Source organism: Ochotona princeps, chromosome 3 (genome assembly GCF_030435755.1).
Source record: "Ochotona princeps isolate mOchPri1 chromosome 3, mOchPri1.hap1, whole genome shotgun sequence".
In the NCBI taxonomy this organism is placed as follows: domain Eukaryota; kingdom Metazoa; phylum Chordata; class Mammalia; order Lagomorpha; family Ochotonidae; genus Ochotona; species Ochotona princeps.
In genome coordinates, this window is record NC_080834.1 from 115,703,626 (window position 1) to 115,731,592 (window position 27,967).

At 43.1% G+C, this 27,967-nt stretch overlaps 1 protein-coding gene across 3 annotated transcripts; it reads right to left on the reverse strand.

Moving 5' to 3' along the window:
• Positions 1 to 37: 37 nt before the first annotated feature.
• On the reverse strand, positions 38 to 27,392 carry SKIL (SKI like proto-oncogene). 3 transcript variants are annotated; one of them, XM_058661126.1, is made up of 7 exons: positions 27,103 to 27,392; positions 23,756 to 25,494; positions 8,543 to 8,636; positions 5,856 to 6,088; positions 2,379 to 2,620; positions 1,569 to 1,724; positions 38 to 865 (listed from the first exon to the last, which is right to left on the reverse strand). In XM_058661126.1, exons 2-7 carry the CDS (start codon positions 24,849 to 24,851, stop codon positions 707 to 709), a joined length of 1,980 nt encoding a protein of 659 aa, XP_058517109.1. In that variant the 5' UTR covers positions 24,852 to 25,494; positions 27,103 to 27,392; the 3' UTR covers positions 38 to 706. The 3 variants fall into 3 exon arrangements, with proteins under 3 accessions (XP_058517109.1, XP_058517107.1, XP_058517108.1); XM_058661124.1 differs by having other exon boundaries at positions 41 to 865; positions 1,500 to 1,724; positions 27,103 to 27,388; XM_058661125.1 differs by lacking the exon at positions 27,103 to 27,392 and having other exon boundaries at positions 41 to 865; positions 1,500 to 1,724; positions 23,756 to 26,418.
• Between the last annotated feature and the right edge of the window lie 575 nt (positions 27,393 to 27,967).

Here is a 27,967-nt window from a genome sequence, read left to right on the forward strand (position 1 = left end):
AAAATTGTCTAAATATAACCACATTTAAACTGAAAAACAAATTACAACCACTTCTTTATGTTTAGCAGCACTGCACAACAAAGCATGTTACTCTTTCCAATTACATCCATAGGTTATGCCACTCCTTCATTCGCAAAATCCCTCCCAAGAGACATTTAGAAAAGCACTGTGGACGGAGGAAACTCATTCCACAATCTAAACATGAAAGCATTTATGTATAATAATAAAAACACTACACCATCCTACAAAGGAGATTGTGTTAATGAGAAAAACGGAGATTCAACTCCTTGAGTAGTTCTATATTATATATGTGAAAGACAATGCCACCATAGTATCTAAAATTGAATCTGAAATATGGATAACAAAACTGTCCACAGCTATTTTCCACCATATAATGCAGCTTTTACAAAGTGTACAATTGCTAAGTTTACATAAGAAATATAGGAGGATGTCTACTACTTAAAATTCTGTATTGTTACTAAACTGAAGGAAAAAAAAGTACAAAGAAACATACATTTTCATTCATTTGGAAAATGTAAAAAAAATGTGTACTGATATATCATCTCTTCACTTTCTGCAATCTACAAATGAACAGAATGCCTAGCTACTGTCATGCAGAAAAGTTGCACAGAATTCAATTACTAAATCAAGCAATAAACAGACAAAAGCCCCGTCAGTAATACACAGACGACCTCTTTAACAGCTTCTATTCTTTAGCAGCCTTCGATGATTTCAAAATTTGCAGCTTCAGCTCTTTGATCATCATCTCTAACTTCTGTCTCGCCTCCCGCTCCTGTCTGAGTTCGTCTTGGAGTTCTTGCCTATCAGCCTCAGCAAGGTCCAGTCGCTGTCTCAGTTCGGCCAACTGTGTGATTTAAAAGGTTCGGTCAGTTTGCATTCCATTTTGTTTTTTCCATGAATCTCATACTATCAGCAAACACCTACTTTCAAATTACATTTTACAAAAAAGAACTATTTCATGCATGTCACAATCCCCTAAGTGTGTAATACCATTACTCTAGCATTGGACAAGGCATTCAACTGAGTTAAAGCTAAGGATAAAGAAAAACACACCTATAGCACTTTCATTATTTTCTATACATTACTAGACATCCTGTAACAGCCTGTTCATGCTAGTTTTGTGTCTCTTCCCTCAACTGTGAGCAACTATCAGTGTAAGGAATTTGCTTATTTTTGATTCAGTACTTTTCAACGTCAGGCAACAGTTACTACTGGTTATTATGTTGATGTGAAAGCCCTTATTAAAATCTTCAATCATCAGAGAGATAGACTGGCAATTTAGGTCACTAAATTACAGGCACTCGATAAAAATTTAAGGCAATAAAGGCCAGAAAATCATCTTCAACAAAATAATACAAGCTCGGTTTAACAATATTATCCATCTTGAAATCTAGCCTAGTGAATGAGCTTTAACACAGCAGTAATATTTTCCATTTCCATGTTGAAAGGGTACATTATACAAACTGAGTAATTCTTACCTGTGCTGCATATTCGGCCTCTTTGTCTTTCTCTAAATTTGAGTCACAGGTACATTTCTGCTTCATGACCTGCTCTAATTTTTTCTCTAAGTCCTTCTGCTCAACATAGAACTCTTCCATTCTCTGAGCATGTTCACTCTGTAACGACTCCAGTTCCTTCTGCAGATTCTGCTGTTCTTCAGTGAGTTCCCTCATCGCTTTTGAACTACTCAACATTTCCACTTCCTGTAAGGAAAAAAAAATCACAATACAGTTTTTACTTCATTTCCATCACGTTAAAAATTTCAGTTCAGAAAAAATAAGTCAGAAAATATCTAAAATTCAGCTGTTCTTTTTTGTTTATAAAATTACAGAGTATATTAAAAATACATGGAAATCGTTTTTAAAATTTACTGTATGGGTGAAATTTGCTATATATGGGTTTTGTTCAAGGAAGAAACAAAAAATGACAATGAAAAAGAATGAGGCTGGACTGCACATTGTATATAAATTCGATTACTGTTTCCAGTTGTCATCTATATTCCTTGTAAACCAGACTTTTTCCGCATTTAACTTGTCAAACCTTTTATCCAATGAAGTATTTAATGTTTTTACTATAAATTCAAAATATATCATCATAACAAAAAAGAAAGAAGGAGGTGGAAGGGAGAAAGGGAGAGACGGGAACCAAAGAATTATAGCTATAACTTCAACTACAAATTAGACTGAGTCTGTGAACTAATTAAAAATTAAAATAAAGTTTTTAAGTACATTACAATTGGCTATCAGTATGACACTGAATAATGAATAAGCATTTGCAATATATCAACTTGACTTCTCTTACAAGGAATATCTAAAAGTATCTTTTCATAATGAACCATCATTTAAATAACAATTTACCATCTGAAGTTGTTGCTTCTTTTGCAAAATTGAGTTCAGTTTTTCCTGTTGTTTTACATAAGTTCTCATTACTTCTTCCATGATTTTTCCTTTATCATCTTCACAAGTGACATCTTTGACAAGAAGCAGGGATGAGGCTGTAGCATCACGGTCAACTCCCACGTTGCTTGTGTCTCTGACTAAGTTGCAAGTGGCAGAGTCAGATTTCTTCTTATTCGGAGAACTATTTAAGATTGATCGATCTTTGGGGGGCAATCAAGTACAACATATGAATACCACTGTTAAAAATTCATTAGAATACTACAGCAATGACATTAACAAGACAATTCAGTTCACACAGTAAACAATAAATACAATACTTGGATAATATTATCCCCCAAATTGATACACATGTTCAGTTCAATCTCTACGAAAATCCCAACTGGATTTTTGGTAGGTATTGATAAACTGATTCTAAAACTCATATGGAAATACAAAATATCCAAAATAGATAGAATAATCGTGAAAAAGAACAATTTCCAGTTTCAAAGCTTACTACAGATACCAAGACCATGTGTGGAACTGACATAAATAAAAACATACAGATCAGTGGGGGAAGAGCTCAAAATCCAGAAACAACTCATAGTTGCACAGGCAACTATTTTTTTAGAAGAGTGCCAAGACAATTCAATCAGGATAGGATAATCTCTCAACAAACGGACAACTGTATCTACATCCAAAAGGATGAGACTTGGCGGGGGAAGGGTCCGAGATCTGGTGCAGTGGGTTAAACTACCCCTCGGGACACCCACATCCCTCATCAGAGAGCCTGTTGCCAGTCCTTGCTGCTCTGCTGACCACCCGAACGGGAGACCAAGATGTATTCCTAGCTCTGATTTCACCCTGGGTCACCATGATTTCTGCAGACAACTGGGAGTAAACCAGCTTATGGAAGATCTCCACCACTCTTTTAAAAATAAAATTAAAATTAAATCTTTTTTTAAAAAACAGGCTAGACCTCACAGTGTACATAAACGATAACTTAAAACTAGCTAAATTTTAGACCTAAATGTTAGATAGTAAAACCAATTAGTGTAAATCTTTCTGATCCTAAATAAGAAACATAGATGTAAGAAACCATAGAAGAGCAATCAAAAAACTTACAATTCATAAAAGCCTAAAAAACATTAGTGTTTCAAAAGACATTCAACACAGAAGTGAAGACAACTGAAAGAACAACCTATCACATTCCTGCATAAGGAACTAGTATCAAAAATTTATAAAGAACTCAGACAATTCAATAGTAAAGAGACAACCCAATTTACAAATGGGCATTTTGGTGTAGTGAGTAAAGCCACCACCTCTGGTACCTGTATCCCATATGGGTGCTGGTTCAAGACTCAGTTGCTCCACTTTCAATCCAGCTCCCTACTAAAGTGACTGGGAAAGCAGCAGAGGATGGCCCAACTGTTTGGGCCCCTGAACTCACTTGGGAGACATGGATGAAGCTGTTGTCCAGTTCTAGCCATTTTGGCCATTAAAGGAATGAACCAACAGATGGAAAATCTGACTCCCCCCTCTCTTTTTTTTTAAAGATTTATTCACTTTTTATTACAAAGTCAGATATACAGAGAGGAGAGACAGAAGGGAAGATCCTCTGTCCGATGATTCGCTCCCCAAGTAACTGCAACGGCCGGTGCTGAGCCAATCTGAAGCCGGGAACAGGGAACCTCTTCCAGGTCTCCCACACAGGTGCAGGATCCCAAAGCTTTGGGCCATCCTCGACTGCTTTCCCAGGCCACAAGCAGGGAGCTGGATGGGAAGTGGAACTGGTGGGAGTAGAACCAGCGCCCGCAGGGGATCCCAGGACGTTCAAGGCGAGGACTTTAGCCGCTAGGCCAAGCTGCCGGGCCGGACTCCCCCCTCTCTTAAACATTGCCTTTCAAATAAATAAATAAACCTTTAAAAAAATAAGCAAAAAATCTGAACAGAACTTCTTCAAAGATATGCAATATCCAAAAAAAAAAAAAAACAAAAAAAAACAAGTCAGCGTTGTGGCACGGTAGCTCAGGCCACTGCCTACACTGCCATCATCCCCTATCAAAGAGTGCTCGCTTGAGTCCTAGCTGTTCCACTTCCAGTCCAGCTTTCCATGGCAGAGTAGTGGGAGACAGCCCAAGTGTCTGGGTTCCCATAACCCAAGTAAGAAACATGGATGGCATTCCAGACACCTGGCTTAACCTGGCCCAGACCTGACCAGCGGCCATTTGGGGGATGAATCAACAGATGAAATATTTCTTTATCTGTCACTCTGCCTTTCAAATAGATTAGATAAACAAATTCAAATAATTTTTTAAAGTATGATATGTGAATTTTGTTTTTAAAAATTTAGAATTTAAGAAATAAAATATCATGTAAATATGGCATAAGACACATTAATTACTATTTATCATATTTGCATCCAAAGAAAACTAAGTTTTAAAAAAATCTCAAAATTAGAGTCCCAGAATGTCTACATTCACTAAAACATGCTGCAATGGTTGCAAGGCAGCCACACTGCCCAAGGCCTGAGCGCAGCAGTGCACCGTGCTGCAGGAGGCAACAGGCCACACTTGAGGACAGCTGTTGGGTCTACTGTCCACTCATCAAGATGACCAGTCAACATGCTGCACTCACATCAACGGCCCAGCTCCCAGGGTTTTCATGGTTGCTTTATTTCATGACTAAGTTTCCCTGAATTCTACATCTTACTCTACTCTTACCCCTTATTATTAATAAAATGATTATCTCAGCTCACAGCAATTTTAAAAATAAGGATCTACTAAATAAAAGACAGGAAAAATGACCCCCCCAAAATTGCTTGCAATGTGAAGTCATAAAGACTATTCTCTCTCTCTTTCTCTCTCTCTCTGTCACACACACACACACACACACACACACACACACACAATCTATAGCTACTGCCATTTTATTAAAGTGCAGCAATTTGAAGATGGGGGAAAAAATCATTCTGAAAGGTAGCATCTTCTAGTGAAATGAGTGAAAACTCAAAGTGTTTTCTGAAAAATGTGCTAAAACAGAAATCCTCTGAAAACACTGAATAAACTGTGTTTATTAAAGATTTGATCTTAAAAAAATAATTACCAGAACTGTGGTGTATCAGAGTAAGCCACTGCCTGTCACGCCAGTATCCCATACGGGCAAGGGTTCATGTCCTAGCTATTCCACTTCCAATCCAGATCTCCGCTAGCACGTCTAACAAAGCAGAAGACGGACCAAGTACGTGGGTCAATGTACTCCCATGAGAGACCCAGGAACACTAGCTCCTGCCCAGCCCTGGCCTTTGCAACCATCTAGGGAGCGAAACAGTAGATGGAAGATCTTTCTCTCTCTCTCTCTCTCTCTCTCTCTCTCTCTCTTTAGATGGAAGATCGATCTCTCTCTCTCTTTCAAAAAAATCTTAAAAAAAAAAAAAAAACAAATTTTCTCACCACTTACCTGAACGACCATATAATTCTCGGTTTATTTTCAAATCCATCTTCTCCTGTTCCTCAAGTGAGACATCGGGATAAGACGCTGGTTTTTGAGGTTTCCCACCAGCGTGCTGTTTCTCTGGCAGTCGTGATGCAGTCTTACTTGCCTCTGTCTTTGCAACCTCTTTGGACTGGGATACAGCAGAAGTAAGCGACACATTGGGGGCAACCACTTTATCACACATGTATAAATAGTAGCTGCAAATAAATAAAAGTAAAGTAAGACACTTAACACATTTCGATAAAAACATCAAAATATGTGGGGAAACATCAAAATAATATTACACATTTCCATGCATAAATCCAATATTTTTCCAGACTACGACACAGGGCTCACAAAACAGATCCTTAGGGAAAATGAACAACTGAGAGGTGTTTGTTACTCTGCAAATTTCGAAGCATTAAAATGTGTCCACACTCCCTCAAAATCACTTGAGAACTACGAGGAAACACTTTTATAGGGCGGCCTAGCAGCCTTGAGTAGATTAATTCCAGAAAGAGGACAAATCCCATGCCACTTTCCAGGCCTGTTTTCTCACTCACTGCCCCTCCGAGGCCAGCTGTGCTCGCTCTGCTGGGGTGAGGCTGCAGCAGGATAGACCCAGGGCGGAGTCCCCAAGGCCCAGCTCACCTGAATGCTGCAGCCCAGCTACCAGACAGTTCTACTTGTACCAGATGCTACAGAACACTCTTCTTACAACAGTTTGGTTCTTCCTACTTACTTCATTAAATGGCAGTAACAAAACGCATGAAATTAAGATTGATACGGTAACTACTAATTTTATTCAAAGTTCACAAAAAAATGTTCAGATCACCTTAGAGGTTCACAAAACCAATGCGAACTCAGTATTGAAGCAATGTTGTTTTGAAATACAACCTGAGGAATCTGAAGAGACAACCATTTAAGCTAAAACTTCATCCTCTAAACTTCAATCTCTTCATATCAATTTTTAAGTATATAGAACAAATGAATGCTAGGACTGAAATCTCAACAAAACTACGCTAAAACCAAAACAAAACAAAAACCACATCAACCTGAAAGATGCACAAAAGACTTCTTTCAAAATGCAATAGTATGATAGTGATTATGCAAATACAAATGATAAGGCTAAGACTCTTCTATCCCCATGCTTAGGGGTAAGATTTACAGAAACAGATCAAATCTGGGACTTGAAAACGCTGCACAGTCTACACAAGCAGAAAATTCTCACAGGAAAACTGAAAATATAAAATAACTCTAAATAACCTTATTTAAAATATTAATAACTCTAAGTTCCAGAAATGTTTTTTAAGTATCAAAAAATTGCACACCAAATTCTGAAAGAATTAGTTTCTCTCTTAAGAAGAGCGAAATCAAAGACCCTTAATTTATTTATTTGAAGAAAGAAATGACCAATTCCTAGAAAAAACTTAGAAACATCAAGTAAAAGTTACCACAAATATGTAATACAATTAATGATTCACTTCACTTTAGATTATGCCTCTGAATTTTTTTCCTACTAAGAATGACCAGGCGGGCCCGGCGGCGTGGCCTAGCGGCTAAAGTCCTCGCCTTGAAAGCCCCGGGATCCCATATGGGCGCCAGTTCTAATCCCGGCAGCTCCACTTCCCATCCAGCTCCCTGCCTGTGGCCTGGGAAAGCAGTCGAGGACGGCCCAATGCATTGGGACCCTGCACCCGAGTGGGAGACCCGGAAGAGGTTCCTGGTTCCCGGCATCGGATCTGCGCGCACCGGCCCGTTGCGGCTCACTTGGGGAGTGAATCATCGGACGGAAGATCTTCCTCTCTGTCTCTCCTCCTCTGTGCATATCTGGCTGTACTAAAATGAATAAAATCTTTAAAAAAAAAAAAAAGAATGACCAGGCAATATAATTCTCCTATAATCTCCCTATGATGATAAAGAAAATAGGAAATCTTGGGCCCCGCGGCGTGGCCTCGCGGCTAATGTCCTCGCCTTGAACATGCCGGCATCCCATATGGGCGCCAGTTCTATTCCCGGCAGCTCCACTTCCCATCCAGCTCCCTGCTTGTGGCCTGGGAAAGCAGTCGAGGACGGCCCAATGCATTGGGACCCTGCACCCGCGTGGGAGACCAGGAAGAGGTTCCAGGTTCCTGGCTTCAGATCGACTCAGCACCGTCCATTGCGCTCACTTGGGGAGTGAATCATCGGACAGAGGATCTTCCTCTGTGTCTCTCCTCCTCTCTGTATATCTGACTTTGTAATAAAAAGTGAATAAATCTTTAAAAAAAAAAAAAAAAGAGAAAGAAAATAGGAAATCTCAACGTACTTTTTTAACAACAACTTTGATTATGACGTTCACATCCCAGCTCCAGCGTTATTACCATCCTCCTGCTCGTGAGGGTCCAGGCACTGGGTCCCCGTCACCCACACAGAAGACCTGCAGTGAGTTCCTGTCTCCCAGCATAACCCTGCCCAGCCCCAGCCATTATAGACATTTAGGGAGCAAACCAGCACATACAAATTCTTTCTGTCCATCTCTGTTTTCTTTCTCTGTCTCTCAAATACCAATTAAATTTTTTTTCCAAAGATAATGTATTAACAAACAAGTTTGAAATTAAATAATGAACTCTTATCATCATACAGCTAGCGGTTAAACAAATGAGCAAATACATAAATGAGTATCTACTCACCTGGGATGTAGAAATGAATGTGTCGGAGAAACATGGTCACCTTCCTGCTTTATAACAGGATACCATGACTGTAATTCCATTCCTGATGGCGCATCTGCCTATAAAAAAACATGTGGAAGAGGAAAGTTTACTGAGAGGGAATATCGAGGTGGGAAATCTGATGGCTAATTTCACGCGTCAGGTTAACAGGGTCACTGCATAAAAAAGAGTTTCATTATTTAAGAATTATAATAAGTCAGTATTTCCTTAAGGCAGAGATACAGAACTTTTCTTCTGCCAAGAAACATGCAGATATTTATAACATTATTCACAGGCCAAACAATATTATCAACTTAAAAATTAGCCTGCTAGTTGAGGGGGGAATCGGGTGCGATCCTGACAACCTCTTAACAGGAGGTCATGTGCGTGGAGCAGGAGGGCACTCCAGGGTGGAGCAGGTGGTAAGGAGGAATCTTGGAACCCAACCACGAAGACTCCAGACCTCCACCACCAACTATTAATACGAGCAACAAGGACTATCTCCCAACTGCCAAGGAGGCCACAGGGAATTGGATGCCCTCGGAGGCCGAGTACTCACCCACCCCCAACCGGAGCTTCCGCAGGGGATGGAAGAAGTCCAAACACTACCGTGCAGAAACCAACCTCATCGGAAAGACAACCAGAAGCCCTGAGCGGTCCGCAGAAACAGAAGAACAATAAATGTCCTTCGGGACCAGGGAGGAGAGCTTTCTCTGGTCCGAGCCTGGCTCCACCTCTGGACCCCCGCCCTCCCTCGCAATGACCATCGGGATCGCTTCGAAAACCCCTCACAGCAAACAATCAATCATACAAACTAAAAAAACCTAAAATAAATAGACAAACAACAGAAAAAAAAAATTAGCGTGCTAGAGATGTGTTGAATTGCAAGTACGGCCTGCAGGTGCTGGGGCAGGGCCAGACCAGAGGACTTCACAGGCTGATGTGCAGAAGGAACGGTCTCCATGTCGCTTTACAGTCACATCTGGTCACTCGGAACTCAAGGAGACTACTACGTGAACTCGGCCAAGTACAGTGTCAGTACGCATGTTAACACAATTACCAGAAACAATTTCACACCCATTTCTTCCTCTGCTGTGGTTTAAATAACAGTGTTCTCCAGCCTTGGGACCCTACACCCACGTGAGAGACCCGGAAGAGGCTCTGGGCTCCTGCCTTCATTCAGATCAGCTCAGCTCACCTCTGGCCACATGGCCGTATGGGGAGTGAATCATTAAAGGAAAGATCTTCCTCACTGTCTCTCCTGCTCTCTGTATATCTGCCTTTCCAACAAAAATAAATAAACCTTTAAAAACAAAATAGTGTTCTCCAAAAGCATAGCAGTAAGAGGTTCTAATTCTATTTTTACTGCTATCATCAACCAGAGTTTCTTCCATTTGTACATTATTTCATCGCATATTAGCCTAATAACATTCTATAGCAATAAATGCTTTGTCAAAATTTAAATTCAATTTAAATTGTTTGTGTTGTTTTTTAAAGATAGATTTTATTTTTATTTGAAAGGGAGGTTTACAGAAAGGAGAAACAAATATCTTCTAGCCATAGTTCACTCCCCAAAGTGGCTGTTAACAGCCTGAGCTGGGCTGATCTGAAGCCAAGAGCCAAGAGCTTTTGCTGAGTCTCCCATGCTGGTGCAAGGATCACAACCCTTAAGCCAACCTCCACTGCTTTCCCAGGTCGTAAACGGAGAGTTGGATTGGAAGTGGGGCAACCGGGCACAAACTGGTGTCCATATGGGATGCTGGTACCACAGATGGAGGCACCCACTCCAATGACTTTAAAATAATAATAATAGTAGTAGTAGTAATAATAATTGTCAGGAGGGCCTGGAGAGAGAGCTTAGTAGCTAAATTTTCCCCTTGCATCTGCCAGGATCCCATATGGCTGCTGGTTTGTGTCCCAGATGTTCTGCTTTTCATTGCAGCTCCCTGCTTGAGCCCTAGGAAAGCAGCAGCAGATGGCTTAAAGCCTTGAGACCCTGTACCTGCGTGCGAGACCCAGAAGCTCCTGGCTCTTGGTTTGAGATTGGCTTAGCTCCAGCCATTGCAGTGACCTGGGGAGTGAACCAGAGGGCGGAATCTACCTCTCCTTCTCTCTATAAAATCTGCCTTTCCAATAAAAATAATAAATAAATCTTTTTTAAAAAATTGTCAGCAAACAGTGCTTCCTGATGAAAAAGGAAAGTTGGGTAGTTTTATTTGGTTTTTTTGTTTTGTTTTTTAGTGAAGGATGAATTGTACCTGCAAGTAAAGGAAATAAACTACCTGCTGAAAACTTCAGTGCTAATAAATACACATTAAGTAAGCATCATTATGTTTCACAGATTAAGACAAATGCAAAAAATTGAGAGAAAATAGAATATATACTTTTCTCTTTCTTGCCTGTTACCTCCATAAACACATTACCTTACAAATTACAGTAATTACCCTAGTCTTAGAAGAGAAAACCTATTATTCATTCTTAACTATTTTATTTCCAAGGCAAAGAGAAACATACATGTAAGATGGGCAGAAATCTTTTTTTTTAAAGATTTATTCATTTTATTACAGCCAGATATACACAGAGGAGGAGAGACAGAGAGGAAGATCTTCTGTCCGATGATTCACTCCCCAAGTGAGCCGCAATGGGCCGGTGCTGAGTCGATCCGATGCCGGGAACCAGGAACCTCTTCCGGGTCTCCCACGCGGGTACAGGGTCCCAATGCATTGGGCCGTCCTCGACTGCTTTCCTAGGCCACAAGCAGGGAGCTGGATGGGAAGTGGAGCTGCCAGGATTAGAACCGGCGCCCATATGGGATCCCGGCATGTTCAAGGCGAGGACTTTAGCCGCTAGGCCACGCCGCCGGGCCCAATGGGCAGAAATCTTATACTCAATGGCTTCATTTCCTAAATGCCGGCAACAACAGAGCCGGGCCCGACTGAAGCCAGAGGTTGGGAATTCAAATTGGGCCTTGACTATAAGGTGGCAGGGACCTGCTATTTCATAGTGGACACACAGCCTGGAATGCAACCAAAACTTGAACCTAGGAACTCTATCATGGAATACAGGTGTTTCAAATGGCACCTTAGCTGCTGTATCAACCGCTTACTCAAGAAAAGACCACCTTTAAAGAGAGGGACTAGCTTACTGGCACAAGGTGGACAGAAGACCATACATAAGAACTGAACGTTTTTCCAAACCCTCAACTCTGATGAAATATTCTGAACCAAATATGTATTCAGTCACAATTCTGACCTAATATTCATGATTTGGGCAAATTTAGTTGCTTATTAATAGGCAAAATAAATCACATTTAGTTTTTCAGCCTATTTAGTTTCCCAGTTTATTTCTGACTGTAAATCAGAAACCTATTTCTGGCAAGAGAAATAGTAAATGACAAGTGCTACCTGAGAGCCTAAGGAGAGAATTACAAGATGCAAACTGAAAAACTGCTTCAAAAAGCGAACAGGGGTGGGTATGGCGGCACGCCCACACTGGAGTGCCTGGGCTCAAGTTCCACCTCCTCCACGTACAACTTCGTTTCTTGCTAACGCATCCAATAGGCAGCACTTGGTGTCCCAAGTCCTTGGATCTCTACCATCCTTGTGGGAAACCTCAGTGAAATTCCTTGCTCTTGGCTTTGTCTGGCACAGCCCTGGCTGTTGCAGACAGTTTGGGAATGAACCAGTGGATGGAAAAGCAGTCTCACTACCTCAACCTGCATCTTTCTCTCTCTCCAACTTCCCATCACTCTGTCTTTTACGTAAGTCAGTCTTTTTTTTTTTTTTTTAAACTTTGGGCCGTCCTTGACTGCTTTCCCAGGCCACAAGCAGGGAGCTGGATAGGAAGTGGAGCTGCCGGGATTAGGACCAGCGCCCATATGGGATCCCGGGGCTTTCAAGGCGAGGACTTTAGCCACTAGTCCACGCCGCCGGGCCCGTAAGTCAGTCTTAATTTTAAAAGAGACAAGACAGTCTGAGAACTTCAAATTCAGATAAAACAAATAATTAAACATATCTGTTTCCCCTACTTATCCCTAACTCAACAGAGTGTTACTGATTTTAAGAAATCTTCAGTTAATGTAACATAGTTTCAGTATATTCTGTATACCCAAATAGATTTAGAATTATTTAAAACACCTTAGGTTAAATTGTTTGTTTGCTTGGTTGTTTTTAAGTGCTTTCAAAAGTAACTTAACGGGCAGGAAGATACTTTGTACCTCAACCCTATAGGACAAGAGAACTATTAATGGAGCTGGTTAACCTGCAAGTGCAATGCCTACACCCCATGTGGTGCCAATTTCTGCTCCAGCTGCTCCAACTTCCCACCCAGCTCCCTGCTAATGCCCCCCGGGCAGCAGCAAGAGATGGCTTAAGTCCTTGGCTCCCTAGGCCCACAGCGGATACCCACACGCAACTTCTGACTCCTGGCTTTGGCCACGACAGCCTTCTGAGCAATTAACATCTCTCTAGCACTTCTAAGTTTGCCTTTCAAATAAGGTTGTTAATGAGCACAGATAAGCGCATTCTAACAAATCAATGATATCTAAGATCATATTAACTTATTTTTAAGAAGTCATCTGTTAAACTTACTATTTATTTACAAAGCTCCTCTTCATATCTGAACTAATTCTAGATGTACTATACAAGAAATCAATTGTCTCCAGATTTAATTAAAAGTACTGAAATTGATTTACACAAATACAAGCTTTCCTAGTAAGCATACTGCAATCTCAACTCTTTAGGAAGAATAACGAAGCTCTAAACATCTTCAAAGATCTCAACTAGAACGCTTAATTCAGTTTTGATCGCAAAGTTAATTTCAAAATTCTACATTTAGGGCCCGGCGGCGTGGCCTAGCGGCTAAAGTCCTCGCCTTGAAAGCCCCGGGATCCCATATGGGCGCCGGTTCTAATCCCAGCAGCTCCACTTCCCATCCAGCTCCCTGCTTGTAGCCTGGGAAAGCAGTTGAGGACGGCCCAAAGCCTTGGGACCCTGCACCCGCGTGGGAGACCTGGAAGAGCTTCCTGGTTCCTGGCATCGGATCGGCACGCACCGGCCCGTTGCAGCTCACTTGGGGAGTGAATCATCGGACAGAGGATCTTCCTCTCTGTCTCTCCTCCTATATCTGACTTTGTAATAAAATAAATCTTTAAAAAAAAAAATACTAGGGCTCGGCAGCTTGGCCTAGTGGCTAAAATCCTCGCCTTGAATGCCCCGGGATCCCATATGGGCGCCGGTTCTAATCCTGGCAGCTCCACTTCCCATCCAGCTCCCTGCTTGTGGCCTGGGAAAGCAGTCGAGGACGGCCCAAAGCTTTGGGACCCTGCACCCGAGTGGGAGACCCGGAAGAGGTTCCAGGTTCCCAGCATCAGATCGGCGCACCGGCCCGTTGCAGCTCACTTGGGGAGTGAAACATCGGATTTAAGATCTTCCTCTCTGTTTCTTCTCCTCTCTGTATATCTGGCTTTCCAATAATAATAAATCTTAAAAAAAAAAAAATTCTGCATTTAACTTGTGCTTATTTTTATTCCTGATACAAACTTCTCTTTACTTCTGATGTCATCTATTTCTGTATCTCAAAAACTACCTTGAATAATCACTAGTACATTCATTCCACAGTCTTTATTCTTTATTTTCAATTTTCATAGTAACTCACCAACAGTCACAGACTTTAAACATTTCCTTAAGAAAATCTTGCCCTAAAGCTCACCGATGGGTGCCAACACTGTGTCATGACCGCAGGCAGCTACTTGCAGTTCTGCATCTGATGTGGGTGCCTGTTTGAGTACCAGCTGTTCCACTTTCAATCGAGCTCCCTGCTAATGCGCCTGGAAAATCAGTGGAGGATGGCCCAAGCACATGGTCCCCTGCATTTAAATGAGACCTGAAAGAAGCTCCTGCCTCAAGCCTGGGGCCATTTGGGGAATAAAACATCAGACAAAGATTTTTTTTTTTCTGTATCTCTCCTCCACCTCTCCCTCTGTGTATATCTCTCCTCCACCTCTCCCTCTGTGTAACTCTGCCTTTCAAATAAATTCTTCAAAAAAAATCAGTCAGGGCCTGGCACCATAGCTTAGAATCCCATATAGATGCTGGTTCACATCCCAGCTGCTCCACTTCCCTTCCAGCTTGTTGCTTGTGACCTGGGAAAGCAGTGGAGGATGGCCCAAAGCTTGGAACCCTGCTCCTGGCTCCTGGCTTTGGTTCGCCTCAGCTCTGGCCATTGCGGCCACTTGAAGAGTGAACTAGTTGATGGAAGATCTTTCTGTCTCTCCTTTCTGTAAATATGCCTTTCCAATAAAAGTGAATAAATCTTAAAAACAATTAATTGGGTGCTGGGACTGTGGCGCAGGAGGCAGAGCTTCTGCCTGCTGCGCTGGCATCCCATGGGGCAACTGTTCAAGTCCCAACTGCTCCATTTGCAAAATAGCTCCCTGCTTATGGCCCAGAAAAGTGGCAGAGGTAAGGCCCTGCCCTTACATGAGACCCAGAAGCTCCTGGCTCCTGGCTTCAGATTGGCTCAGCTCCAGCAGCTGCAGCTGTGTAAGGAGTGAACCAGGGAATGGAAGACTGTCTCTGTCTCTCCTCTTTGCATCTCTGCCTTTCAAATAAAAACATTTTTTAAAACTTTAGGATTACCTATTATAGTCCCCTGACCAGGTCTTCTTGAACATCAGCTAAAGGTCAAGAACCGCCCTATTTGGCATTTCCAGTACCTAAACATGCAGCAGGGAGTCGGGAACTATCTCAACGATGGCATAGCTCACTACTTCCCTGGGCTGCTATTTAAAAGGCTACTCTGCTACCACAAACCTCACGTGACAAGTCTCTTTCCTGTCTGCCATTCTTCTATTCCAGCAGCCCAAAGAAGCCCAACTGTGTCTATGGAGCATTTCATCAGATAAACAAATTAAATCATGCATATTATAGAGAAATACACAACACTAACCTTAGTAAAATGTTACAAGTTAATTTTACCTTCTATGCTGTGGCAGGCCATAAACACACTTATAACAAATTATCCTAACTGCATGCTAAAAACAATTAAGGAAAACACATATTATACGACAAAACATTCACAGACATGCCAGATTTTCTCATCTATTCTGCATTTGTGTCAACATACAAATTAGGTTTTCAAAAAAAGAACAATATAATTAAATGGCACAGCAGTAATGTGACTGATGAGGAATAAAAATTAGATTCTGAAACGTATGCATCTAATGCCTTTTTTCCTTACCTTTCAACAAGGCGGTAATTTACTTCTTTGTATACTTAAACACTGAAATAAAATATATTACTTGGCAGAGAGAGAAGTAGATCATTTAGTGCTTAAATTAGAGCCTTAACATTTTAAAATGTCTTTATCATCCACCTTCCCTACCATTATCTACTCTAACATGAACAGATGGTATCTTCGTCCTAAAAACACAAGCACAATTTCAGGCATTATTTCACTCCAAAGGTTCTTGTCTCTAAGTCATAAAACTATGAGGCAAAAATCTAACGATCCCAATATCTAAACAACAAAAGATAACTTAACATAAATAAAAATTAGCAAATGTCTTAGGAAACTTTGTCTCAATTCCCGCACCTTGCTGTGGTTATTTTGTATGCACACTCTTTTAATAATCAGACTTCCCAGTAAAGAACCATTGTATTTTGGTGATACAATGTTTAGTAGTTTCATAATAGAAATAATTTAGAGCTAGATTTAACCTACCAAAAAAACCTGGCAATATAATTACACAGCACAGCCATTTCTAATACAAAAGCAATTCCTCCTACTCAGCACTATTCATATACAAATATTCTAATCTGTACTTAAAATCTCTAGATTTTTAATAATAAACTGTTTTAGTTGGCACTCCAGTTCTTGCTTACAGCATTAGAGCAATACATTTTTCAATTAATAGCAATGACTAACACTGACGAACTAAAATCAGAACACTGCCTCCAAAAAAAAAAGGGTGCAATTTCCAAAACCGTAACAAAAATGAGAATTTAGCTTTTTAAACCTGTGTGTGAAAGTTCAGCAGTCAGGAGACACAGTTTGGGATACTCACACCCCACAGCACAGTTCCATTCCTAACTCCAGTCTCCTGCCAACATGCCTGGGGAACGTGGGTCCCCGTCACCCATGCCGGAGCCTATAACTGGTTCTGGGCTCCTGGCTTAGGCCTGAGCCAGTGCTAACTGGTGCAGTCAACTGGGGAGTGAACTAGCAGACAGAAGATCTCTCTCCACCTTTCAAGTAGTTTTTTTAAGCGCTATAAATGTTAAACAATTAATTCTTAAATTTCTATATAGATAAGAACAGGTTAGTAAACGATCCTCTGAATGGTGTGTTTACGTAAGACATAAAATGGTACGCATAATAAATTCACGCAAGTTTGTATTAGCCCAACGTAAATTAACAATCTTACTAACCAAATACATAGCTTGGAAATGACTTCTTAGATAAAAAATAATACCTGCCAGGACCTTTCTATTGTGTGTAATACACAATAGAATCCAGAAATATACAAAATGAATGAATGAATCCAGAAATAGACAAAAGACGCCCTATCACAGCTGCCACTACTCTACCTTAAAGAAACCCAGCAACTCTGGACAGGATCAGGTTTCTTCAGTAAGTCTAGCATTCTGTGAATGAGTTTGGACAAATGAAAGAGAACAATGCTACAAGGTTGCAAATGCAATGGCTACTATGAGATTTTAAGGCCTAAGCTTGCATCCTGTTTTATTCGATCACTAGAATTAATCAACCCCATGCAAAACTGACCTTCTGCAAGAACTTCGCCAAGACAAATCTTCAAAAGGCACATCAATGCCTACTGCTCTAACCAACTAGAAAAGGCATATGCACCACCCAGTCTCACAAAGCTCATTTTAGGTTTGAACTGCTTAAAAACACAGAAAAACTAAACACTTGAATTCTTATAAAGAATGTGCAACTATTAATATTTTATGTGAAATGGGCAGTATATCACTCCATTGCATAAATAACCCAAGGAAAATGAAACCAACTGATTTTAAAAAATTCTGGAAATTAACAAAATAAAATCTTTTTAAAATTTCTTTTCCTTTTATATTTAGTATATAAGAGACTGTGGTTATCTCCCCAAATGCCCACAACAGGCTGTGCCAGGTCAAAGCCAGGAGCCCACTCAATCCAGGTGTTCTATGAGTGTGGCAGAAAACCAAGAACTTTGAGCCATCACCTCCTGCCCTCTTCCAGTTAGCAAGAATCTAGAATCAGAAGCACAGCCATGGCTTGAACATTCTTAAAAGCAACCATATCCGGAGTAAACAGTTTTTACATTGGAATTCTGTAGTGTTTAATCCACTTAATATTACAAGCAGCTGGCAATCTCCATGCCCAACACATATTTTTACTGAAACAGTTGTCAAAAATTACAGCCAATACAAGCTTAGGCTTTACGTGTCTAATTTCAGCATACATTGCTAAAAAATTATGGCTGTGGATTATTTTGGCTTCCAAATCATACAGATAGACAGGATCAAATCAGAGACTGGGAGTGAGCCCTGGAATGCCTAGGCCTCACATCAGAGTGCCTGCCATCAATCAAGGTCACTCCTACCTCCTGATCCAGCCTCCTGCGACAGCAGAGCCTGGAAGGCAACAGTGACGGTTACAGGGGCTCACTCACACCAGGAACCTGGGTTAAGGCCTGCAGGCCTCAGGCCTTTGGGGAGGGAGTCAAAAATGTTAAAAATACTTTAATTTAAAAAGCCTTCTAAGCAGAGATTAATCTTACCATTACAATGTACTCTATTTTGTTTTGCACTATATCATGTATCTTTTTAAAAATGCGACTGGTCCTCTAAATTCACTGCATGACCCCACTGATCTTTTTTTTCAACTGGGTTCTCAAGAGAACAGAAAATGCCCCAAATCACCCATAGTATATAATGAATTCATTTCTCTCCAAAGCACCCAGAAAGATCCCAACTTTGGGAGAACAGACAAAAAAAAAAATCAGATTACTAATACTTTTTCAGAATCTCATTTGAGAAAGGTTACATGGATAATAAACTAATGTGACAAGAAACTTAGACCAAAAGGACATATTTCTAAGTTTTTATCATAAGCTTTTTAAAAAGAATGGTAATGACTTCATCGTTTAGTAGCAGCTAGGAACAGGCTGCATTTCTTAAACAACAGGGGGTACTACTTCCAAATTATAGATTTCACAAAAATGCCAGGAAGACAGGGTCCACAAATCTTGCTATTAACAGAATAAGTTCCAAAATCTTAAATTACTCTGAACTCATTACAAGGGTCAAGAAACAAGAAATGTATTCTAAACTCGAAACCAATTAAAACAGGCCTGTTAGTGTCCATCATCCAAAACCTTAATGTCATTTTAGCCACGCAATCACCACGGGTAGTACCTCTAAAACAAGTAATTGTATCTCTTCAGGTCTCAACCTAACATAATAAGTCAGAAAATATTTTGCATTTCTTCTAACAAGTTTCATCATCTTGCAAGTAAACAGATACTCAACTCACATACTCACTGTGTGTACAAACAACTACAAGGCAACTGCATACTCCAGTTACCTGTCTTAGAAATACCTTCACCACACTCTAGATGTCAAGATAGTTGACGTATCATAAAGACTCAACTCCCAAACTGTTTTTCTCATTCTTTCATGTGATGAGTTATAATAATAGAATACATGCAAATTAAATATGTATGTAAAGGTTAGAGTATCATTTTTCAAAATAAAACATTCAAGCGCTGCAGAGGCTGAGAAGGCTGCAGAAGAAGCAGTTCAACTACCTGAGGTCCTGGAAGTCCATGAACTCCAGGACGGGGTTGCCGCCCCGGCGAGAGCCTGGCCCAGACCTGGTTATCACAGTCATTTAGGGAGTGAACCTGCAAATGTAAGTTTCTCTTTCTGCTGCTCAATCCTTTGAAATTAACAAGATCTCCTTAAGTATCTTTCACAAGCTAGGCTCCTGAACACTTCCAACAGGGAAGAAAATTTCATATGTTTATTTCAATGACCACTGCAGAAATGAAGAAGTACAATACATGTGGTCAGGGAAAAGTTTTTTTTAAGTTGACATCTTTAGGTCACCTACTTGCATCACAGATAGGTTTTTTCCCCGCTACACAGAGAAAAATTACATTGTTTTGCCTACCTAATAGTACCCAATCTAGATCTTAACATAAGGTTATAAAATCCAGTCTTTCACTTAGTAGGGACTACTAACTGAAGAATCACCTATAATTGTCATCTCATTGACTATAAAGGACCTTCTCTAATGTGCTTAAACATCATCATAAGTGAACACCATCTTTCAAATTTATTTACAGACTATGACTTGACTTGGCACCCTTTTCTCCTGACAGAAATTTAATGCAGTCTTTGCCAAAAATGATCACTAGTGACATTGTTGTATATGTTTGGGCATCACAAAATACAATAACCATTTTTTCTAATGAAAATGAACAAGTATTTGGCATAGCAGTTTAAGCATCCTCTGGATAGCCACACCCCATACCAGAGTGGTTGAATTCAAGTTCTGGCTCTACCTCCAAATCCTACTAACAAGCACTCAGAGGCAGCAGGTAAGGACTGTAACTGGGTCCATACCATCCAGACAGGAGACTCAGACCAAGTTCCAGGCTCCCAGCATTGCCCTGCCCAGCCCTGACTGTTGTGAAACAGTAGGCAGAAGTTCTCTACTTCTCTGTCGTCCAAAGTGAAACTGCCCTGGTGGGTGTGGTCATTTAGGGAGTGAACCAGCAGATGATTTCTCTCTCTTACTTTGAAGTAAATAGATCTTTAACAGTTCATCAGAGTTGGGTGATATTCTTGTAAGAATTTAACTTTTATTTATTCAAAAGCCAGAGAAAGATATCACCCATCTACTAGTTCATTCTCAAATGTTTACAAAAGGCCGGGGCTGGCCCAAACCAAAGCCAAGGGCGCAAATCTCAATCCAGGTCTCTCATAACAGTGGCAGGAACCCAAGTTCACAGGGATGCCATGGTGACTCAACAGGCACCCCATACAGGTGCCAAATGGTATCCAAGCTTCTCCACTTAAAACCCAGCCCCCTGCTTGTCACCTGGAATGCAGGGCAGGATGCTCCCAGACCTTGGTCACCTGAAGCCACATGGGAGACCTGGAGGAAACACCCAGCTCCTGCCTTCACCCTGGCCCAGCCATCTGGGGAGTGAGCCAACAGATGGAAGATCTTTCTCTCTGTCTCTCCTTTTCTCTAACTCTCAAATTAACAAATTAGAATAATAATAATAAATAAAAATAATAAATCAGCGTGTCAAATTATATTATTACACTATTCATACAGTTCTTTACATAACAGATTCATATACTCGTGACAATCTTTATTTTAAAAAGTCTGATTTAGGAGGGGCAGTACAACAGCCCAACTGGCTAACCCTCTACGTGCAAGCACCAGCATCCCGTATGAAGATGTATCCCAGCTGCTCCACGGCCCATCCAGCTCCCTGCTTGTGGCCTAAGAAAGCAGTCTGAGGACGGTCCAAAACCCTTGGGACCCTGCACCGGTGTGGTAGACCAGGAAGAGGCTCCTGGCTTCAGAGCAGATCAGCTCCGGCTGCTGTGGCCACTTGGAAAGTGAATCATCGGACGGAAGATCTTCCTCTCTGTATATCTGACTTACCAATAAAAAATAAATCTTTAAAAAAACGTTGTTTCAAAATCCAGGTTGGTTTTTACTTTGACTGTTTCAGGGTAAAGGAGTGAAAATTGCTAGACTTCAACTCAGAGGACCTGCAATCAATTTGTGACTCTTCCATCTACCAATTACACAAGAAGGAGCATGTGACCCATTTGGGACTGATTGCTCAGTAAGAAAAATACTCCAGTTTGTCTTTCTTACAGTTTCAGAGACCTGACTCACAATGTTCCGAGGAGCGAATTGTTAAATTGTACAGTGGCGAGTCATAAGAAAACAACCACTAAGTCATGTATTAAATGTAAGTCCAGATTGTAGAGTGTTAAGTGATCGCTTTCCCTAAAATCTCTTATCTGTGTGCTGATTCAAGCCAACCGCTCTGCTTCCAATCCAGCTTCCTGCTAGTGTGCCTGGGAGGCCTCAGAGACAGAGGATGTCAGTATCGGGCCCCTACCACACAGCTGGAAGATCCAGATGGAATTCCAGGCTCTTGGTTTCAGCCTAGCCCAGCACTTATTGTTGCAGTCATTGAGAAGTGAAGACAGAAAATCAATCCCTGAGGAGTCATCGTGGGGCCATCTAGAGCACCAACAATCCCATATGGGCACCATTTTGAGTCCCAGCAGCTCCACTTCTGATCCAGCTCCAACTAATGGCCTGGGAAAGCACTGAGGACAGCCCAAGTCCTGGGGCCCCTACACCCACATGGCAGATCCAGAGGAAGACTTCCTCCTTCTGCCATCCCTAATAACTCTCTCAAGTAAATACATCATTTTAGAAATATTGCCTTTTTCTGAATTTCCTTAAATTCCACTAAAATTACCTCAGCTTACGCAGAACTGAAAGCAATAACAAAATACAGTGGGAAAAAAAATGTAACAGAAGTAAAAGCAAGGGAAAATGTAAAATTTAACACTTTCCCAAAATAAAAAAATGTTTAAATTAATAAAGCCCGACACGATAAGGGACCATACCCCTTGTGAAAGGAGGGTTTCAATCTGAGCATATTACTTTTCAGTTAAGCAAATTCATTCATTTACTTCTTTAACCTTTATCATGGCTCCCATGTTTTTGCCACACAAAGAACCAAAAATTCAGGCAAAGAAGTTTATCCCAAAAATGTTGTCAGAGTAACAGATAAGAGAAAGAATACATTGCAAGTTAGGGGGCTACCGATGGACCAGTATAGACCAAGACCCTAGTACCACAACAATCTAAAGGGCCATTCCACATTTGGAGCATATGGATCACCTCTGAACATAGACCTCAGCTCTAGACAAGCTCACTATAACTCAGTTGCACACTTTGAGGCCTGATTCAAGTCATTCCTGCTTTTAAATCAGTTAATAACTGAAGAACAAATTTAACTGGCTAACAGTGGCAAGGAACCCTATGCAACTTTGGAAGCAGCAAGCCATAAACTACTCTAATGAGAGTGTCAAATTATCTTCATTGAACTTAGAAGCAAATCATCACCTTAACTCTACATCACTTAATTTTCCTTAAGATTTTAAAAATACCGTTAACAAAGAGCAAGACACCAAATCTTAGCATCTTGTCAAAAGTTTGTTGTAAATAACTTTAACTTATTCATTCAGTTCTTCTGTAAAAACAGAAGCAGAGACACTTCAAGAAATCAAAACCAAATATTGCAAAAACTACAATTTCAACAAAACATAGCCAGCCTTTTGTTGTCATTAAAATATACATAAAAAACTGCATAAGAACAGTGTTTGTTACATTTTAAATACTTAGTGTTAATTACACATCCATTTTGATAAAGCAAATACACAGACCTGCAAGGGAGTATTTAAAAACCCAATTCTTGTCAATTTCTCAAGCTTAGTTAGAATGAAAGTTTAGGTTAATTCTTCACATACTGCTATGGAGGGAAAAAAAGAGGTAATGATCTTTTTGCTGATAGCTTTTCATAACCCTAGTCAAAAACAACATTTGTCTTAGCTCTGTCACAATTTTTTAATTATTCCTTTCTTGCAAACAAAGTTTTGGCAAACAGAATCTCAAGACCACGGTTGCACCATGGAAAGTGGCCTTAAGACCACACCACCAGAAGAGTGTGGCTGGCCATTATCCTTTCTGTACAGGGAAAGAAACACCAAAGTGTAAAATTCTCTTTAGTCCTAGGAAAGCAACAGACCTATCTTCAAGAAGTAGAATGTGTGAAAAAGAAAGGAGGAGCACGTCCCAACTGATCCACTCTCTGGATAGCTAATTTTGGAAGGGCCAATGCCCTTCAGCTTCATTCACTTCATCTGTAAAATGGGAATAACCTTACTTCACTCACAACATCGTAATGTCAAATGAGAAAACACACAGGAAGAAGTCTAGAAACTGCAATAGCAACCCATCACACTGATCAATGTCCTGTTGCTGCAATCAGTTTCATGACAGCTTGTCACACTCTTAAAAACAAAAATCCCACTTCAAAGTAAACCATTTCCGTCATGCAACATTGCGAGTTATAACACACACTTGCCTTAGGTTGAGTTCTCTTCCCATTTCTCATGCTGAATTTCTCCTTCATTTCTTCTAAAATTATTTTCAGCTTCTTTTCTTCAGGTGTCCCCAAGTACTTTTGGTTCACATGAAGATAACAGTGCCATTTGGCTGATTCAAAACCCCAGTGGCAAGTTCTTTTGTCAGGTGATCTGTGAGAATGCATCACAAACGTTTGAGGTGCAAACATCCCACAGCACTCCAGACACTGAATACACGGAGCGTCAGGCTGCACATAGAACTGGGGTGCAAACAGGCCCTGACATTTGCCCAAGCATTCATGTTCCACTTCAAAGGCACTGCCAGTTTCCTTTAACTGGGCCAATGAATGCTTAGCAGGAAGCAGGCTGCCATTTTGAGGAAAAGTTCTTGGCCGCAAAAGGGCATTACACAGTCTTTGTGCATCCGTTAACGTGATCAGCCCACAGGATGGGGCGTTGAATGGAAGAATTCCCAGGACCTTTAAGATATGAAGCTGGTCTGAAGTACACCTTGAACAATATATGTACAATTCGTCACACACCGTGTTTATTTGCTGAAGTGAAAACTCTCGGAGAACAGAATTTAAGACTTGGGGCAAACAGAGTCTCTTTTCTCCTCCAACTTGAAAACAAGAAATTGACTCGCCTTCCAACACAGTCTGGGTGAGTTCTGTGGAGCTATCTGAAGGGATGAGCAGTGGGCCAGGAAGAACCTGAGGTGATGGCAGAGGCAAAAATACTGTAGGTGACATGCTCTCTTGGGCATAACGAGCAGAAAAGGCTGCCGGGCCACCCAGAGAGCTCTGACTACTTAAATGGAATTGTGCCAACGTGTGTTTCAAACTTGGATTGAGGTTTAAAGACTCAGGCATGGAAGCACAGGTTCGCTTGCCCTGCTCGCCCGCCTCTGTCTCCATCGCTGCCTCTCCACACTCCTCCAGGTGCTCCTTCTTCACCTTGCTCATCAGTTTCCCATTTGCATGAATGTCCGTCAACATCTTCTTCACGGGGGGGCTGCCATCATCTGCCATCCCATTCAGTTTTTTATTTGAGCCCTGAACCGGGGGGAAGTTTGTCCGTAGGTTTTCCATGGAGACACAATCGAGTTAAAAAAGGAAGTCTGAGATTTGCATTGTTAATTAATTGCTTATTTGGAGAAAAGTAATGTTCACAAATACTGATGGTAACCAACAGGAAAATTTCCACAGCGATCGCCTCACTCTACAAATCCTGTGACTTTGGCCTTAGTCTGCTTAAACCATGGTGTGATTTCACTACCAATGCTATAAAATTTTTTTTGCCTCTAATAACAAAGAATTGTGAGAGGTATACGTCTGAGGAAGCCTTTCTTTTCTTCAGTTCTTCACGTAACATCTAACAAGATAAGGTTATCAATTTCTCAATCCAAGATATCCAGGTTCAACACAACTGTCTAGTTTGGTTCTTTTAGTAAAACACATGGGCCATTACTTTGCTATTAAAATCTACAATCACAAGTCAAAACGATACAAGTTGATTTAATTTTGCCACTGACACCAATAAAGTGTTGAGGGATATCATGGCCTCTAAAATGATGGTATCAGTCTGTGCTGGCAAACTGAAGACTTGTCCGAATCCTCACACCAGCGAGAAGAGCCTTCGATTTCACCTGAACTTCTATAATCAAAACTGATACTTAAGGAAAAATTGCCCAGTTATCTTCAAGGATTATAGTTTGTTCTTCTTTTAATGAATCTGAAAAAAGAGAAGGGGAATTGGGCAGAGTTAAATTTGGATTTGCTCCAGAGGCCAAAGGGTCAGGTTGAAACTAGTTTCTTAACCTTAAACTGAATTCACTTTACCAAAGGCTGACACTTATTTAACTAGAAGAACCCTAGTTTCGAACACAAAGCCAACGTGAGAAGTAGGGAGAGAAGCAACAACATCCCTCAGAAAAACGAAAGGCTACTCAAAATCAGAATACAAAGAACCTAAAACACCTCATCCCATCGAAAACTCAGTACCAGATGCTTTCTCGGCTGCATCATTTAATTCCAAAATAATTCATTACTTCTAATCCGAAAAAAAAAAAAAAGCAGCTCCATCTGAAAAATTCATATACAAGTCACCCTATCTACCATATGCAACTAAGTTACAATTTTAAGTGCATTAATTCATCTAGTGAGGGTATACTATCTCTCGGGAATTAACTGCAGGCAAAAATTAACTTCTCCCTTTAAAGGTTAGCGAATTCGCTTAATGGAAGCCAAAAGCTACAGTCTTCAAACCTGGGAATCTCCATCCTTGAACAAGACTAATCCGGGACAAAAAGCACCAGGCAGACAGCCCTTACAAAGAATGCAAATGGAGGAGGAGGGGAAAAAGGAAAGATTCTTCCTCCACTTCCTCCTGGAGAGAAAAATCCACCAAAAAAAAAAAAAATCCAAAAAGCAGAAAAATCTGCTTCCCAAACTCCCTACAATTAAAACAGACTCAAAGGATTAAGGACGAAAGCTGCTAGCCAGCCCTCCTACCGACAGGGACACCACAGGGACACCTCAGCCAACCCTGCTGGAGAGGGCAGGAGGCACGACCTAGACCCGGGAGCCCCTAACACCCTGTCGGTCCTCGCCCACGCAGCGCCACCCACCTCTCACCTGGAGTGGGGGAGGAAAGACAAGAGACCCAGGGACCCAGAACGCCCTGGGGTGCGCGAGGGCATGGAAGGAAGTGGAGGGAGGAGTCCCCCACCCCCACCCGCGAATGGAGGGTAACCCCAAGTGCCTCCTCCCAACACCGCCCCACCGCGGGGGCCGCAGGCAAGATGCTGGAAATCCCCCGCGCGCCCTCTCCCCGGGAAGTTCTGGGGTGTTACCCCGGCGTCCCCAAGCTGCGCCTCACCCCCACCCCCCGTCCGCCCCGGGTCAGGGGGAAGAGGGGACGGCGGGGCAGGTCAGGCGCCAAGCTCGGAGCCGCGCGCCGCCAGGCGCTGACCGCCCGGGTCGAGCGCAGGGCATCCCCGCCGGGCGCGGACAGACGGGGCGGGGGGTGGGGGTGATGTGGTGACGGGCGACCCGATCGCCGGGGTTCCGACGGTCCAGGTCAAGTGCAGAGCCCTTCCCCTGCCCCGCGGTCCGAGGTGAGTGAGGCGCAATCCGCCCCGGGACCACCCCCGGACCCCGCTCTGGCTCCGACCCCACCCGGGACCCGCGCATCCGGACCCCTGACTCTGGCCTCCTAGCCTCGGGGAGCTCGGCCGGCTCTGCGAACTCCTCACAACCCTGTCGCTTCGTCCGACTCCCCTCCCGGGGGCCGCGCGCCCCTCGCCTCCCACAGCGTGCCCCCCGCTAGCCGCCGCCGCACCTGTGCCCGCCGCCGCCGCCGCCGCTCGCCCGCTCCCTCCGGCTGTGCCGGCGCCGCTCCGAACCCCACACACGGCGCTACACACAGCCCTCTGACGTCACCGAGCCCTCGGCCCGCCCACGTCACTGCGGAGACACTCGGCTTCCCGCAGACGCCGCCGCCGTCTCCGGCCGCCCGGGGGAGAGCGAGGGCGGCGGGGACTGAGGGGGAAGGGCGCGGCGCCGGCGGCGGCGGCGGCTCCGGGGCGCGCGGGCCCGCGGCTGCCGACACCCCGCCCCCCGCGCCGGGGACGCGCGCGCCGTCTGGCCTAGTGTGGCTCCTCGGCGTCCCCCGGCGGCGCGCGCCCGGGACGCCGGGCCTGGCGCGCCGTCTGGACGGCTGGCGCGCGGCGCTGTCTGCGGTGCACCCGGCGCAGACAGGATGTTCCCTCCCCGCCCCGCCCCCTCCCTTCCTCGAGTCGCCCAGCCGGCTGTCTGAGGCCGCCAGCGCCCCGCCCCCGCCGCAGCCGCTGCTCCGTGGGGACGGGCCAGACCCGGGGGCGCCCTGGCGCTCGACCGCCGCCGCCGCCGCCGCGCGCTGCACTGTGCGCGACCCCAGCAGGCGGCCGGGCGGAGGCGAGGTCAGGCCCGGCGACCCTCCTCCGCCTCCGCCGCCTCCCCCGCGGGCCGCAGCTGCGCCGGCCGCCCCGCCCCGGAGGTGGCCGCCCTGAGGCGCCCCTCGCGCTGGCCCTGCTCCCGCCCCCGCGGGGCCTCCCGCCCTGGCCGGCCGCCTCCGCCCCCGCGGGGGCCTCCCGCCCGAAGGCCGCCCCGCCAGCTGCCCGCGCTCCGCCCTGGCTCGGCGGCCCCGAGCCTCGCCCCGCCCGGGC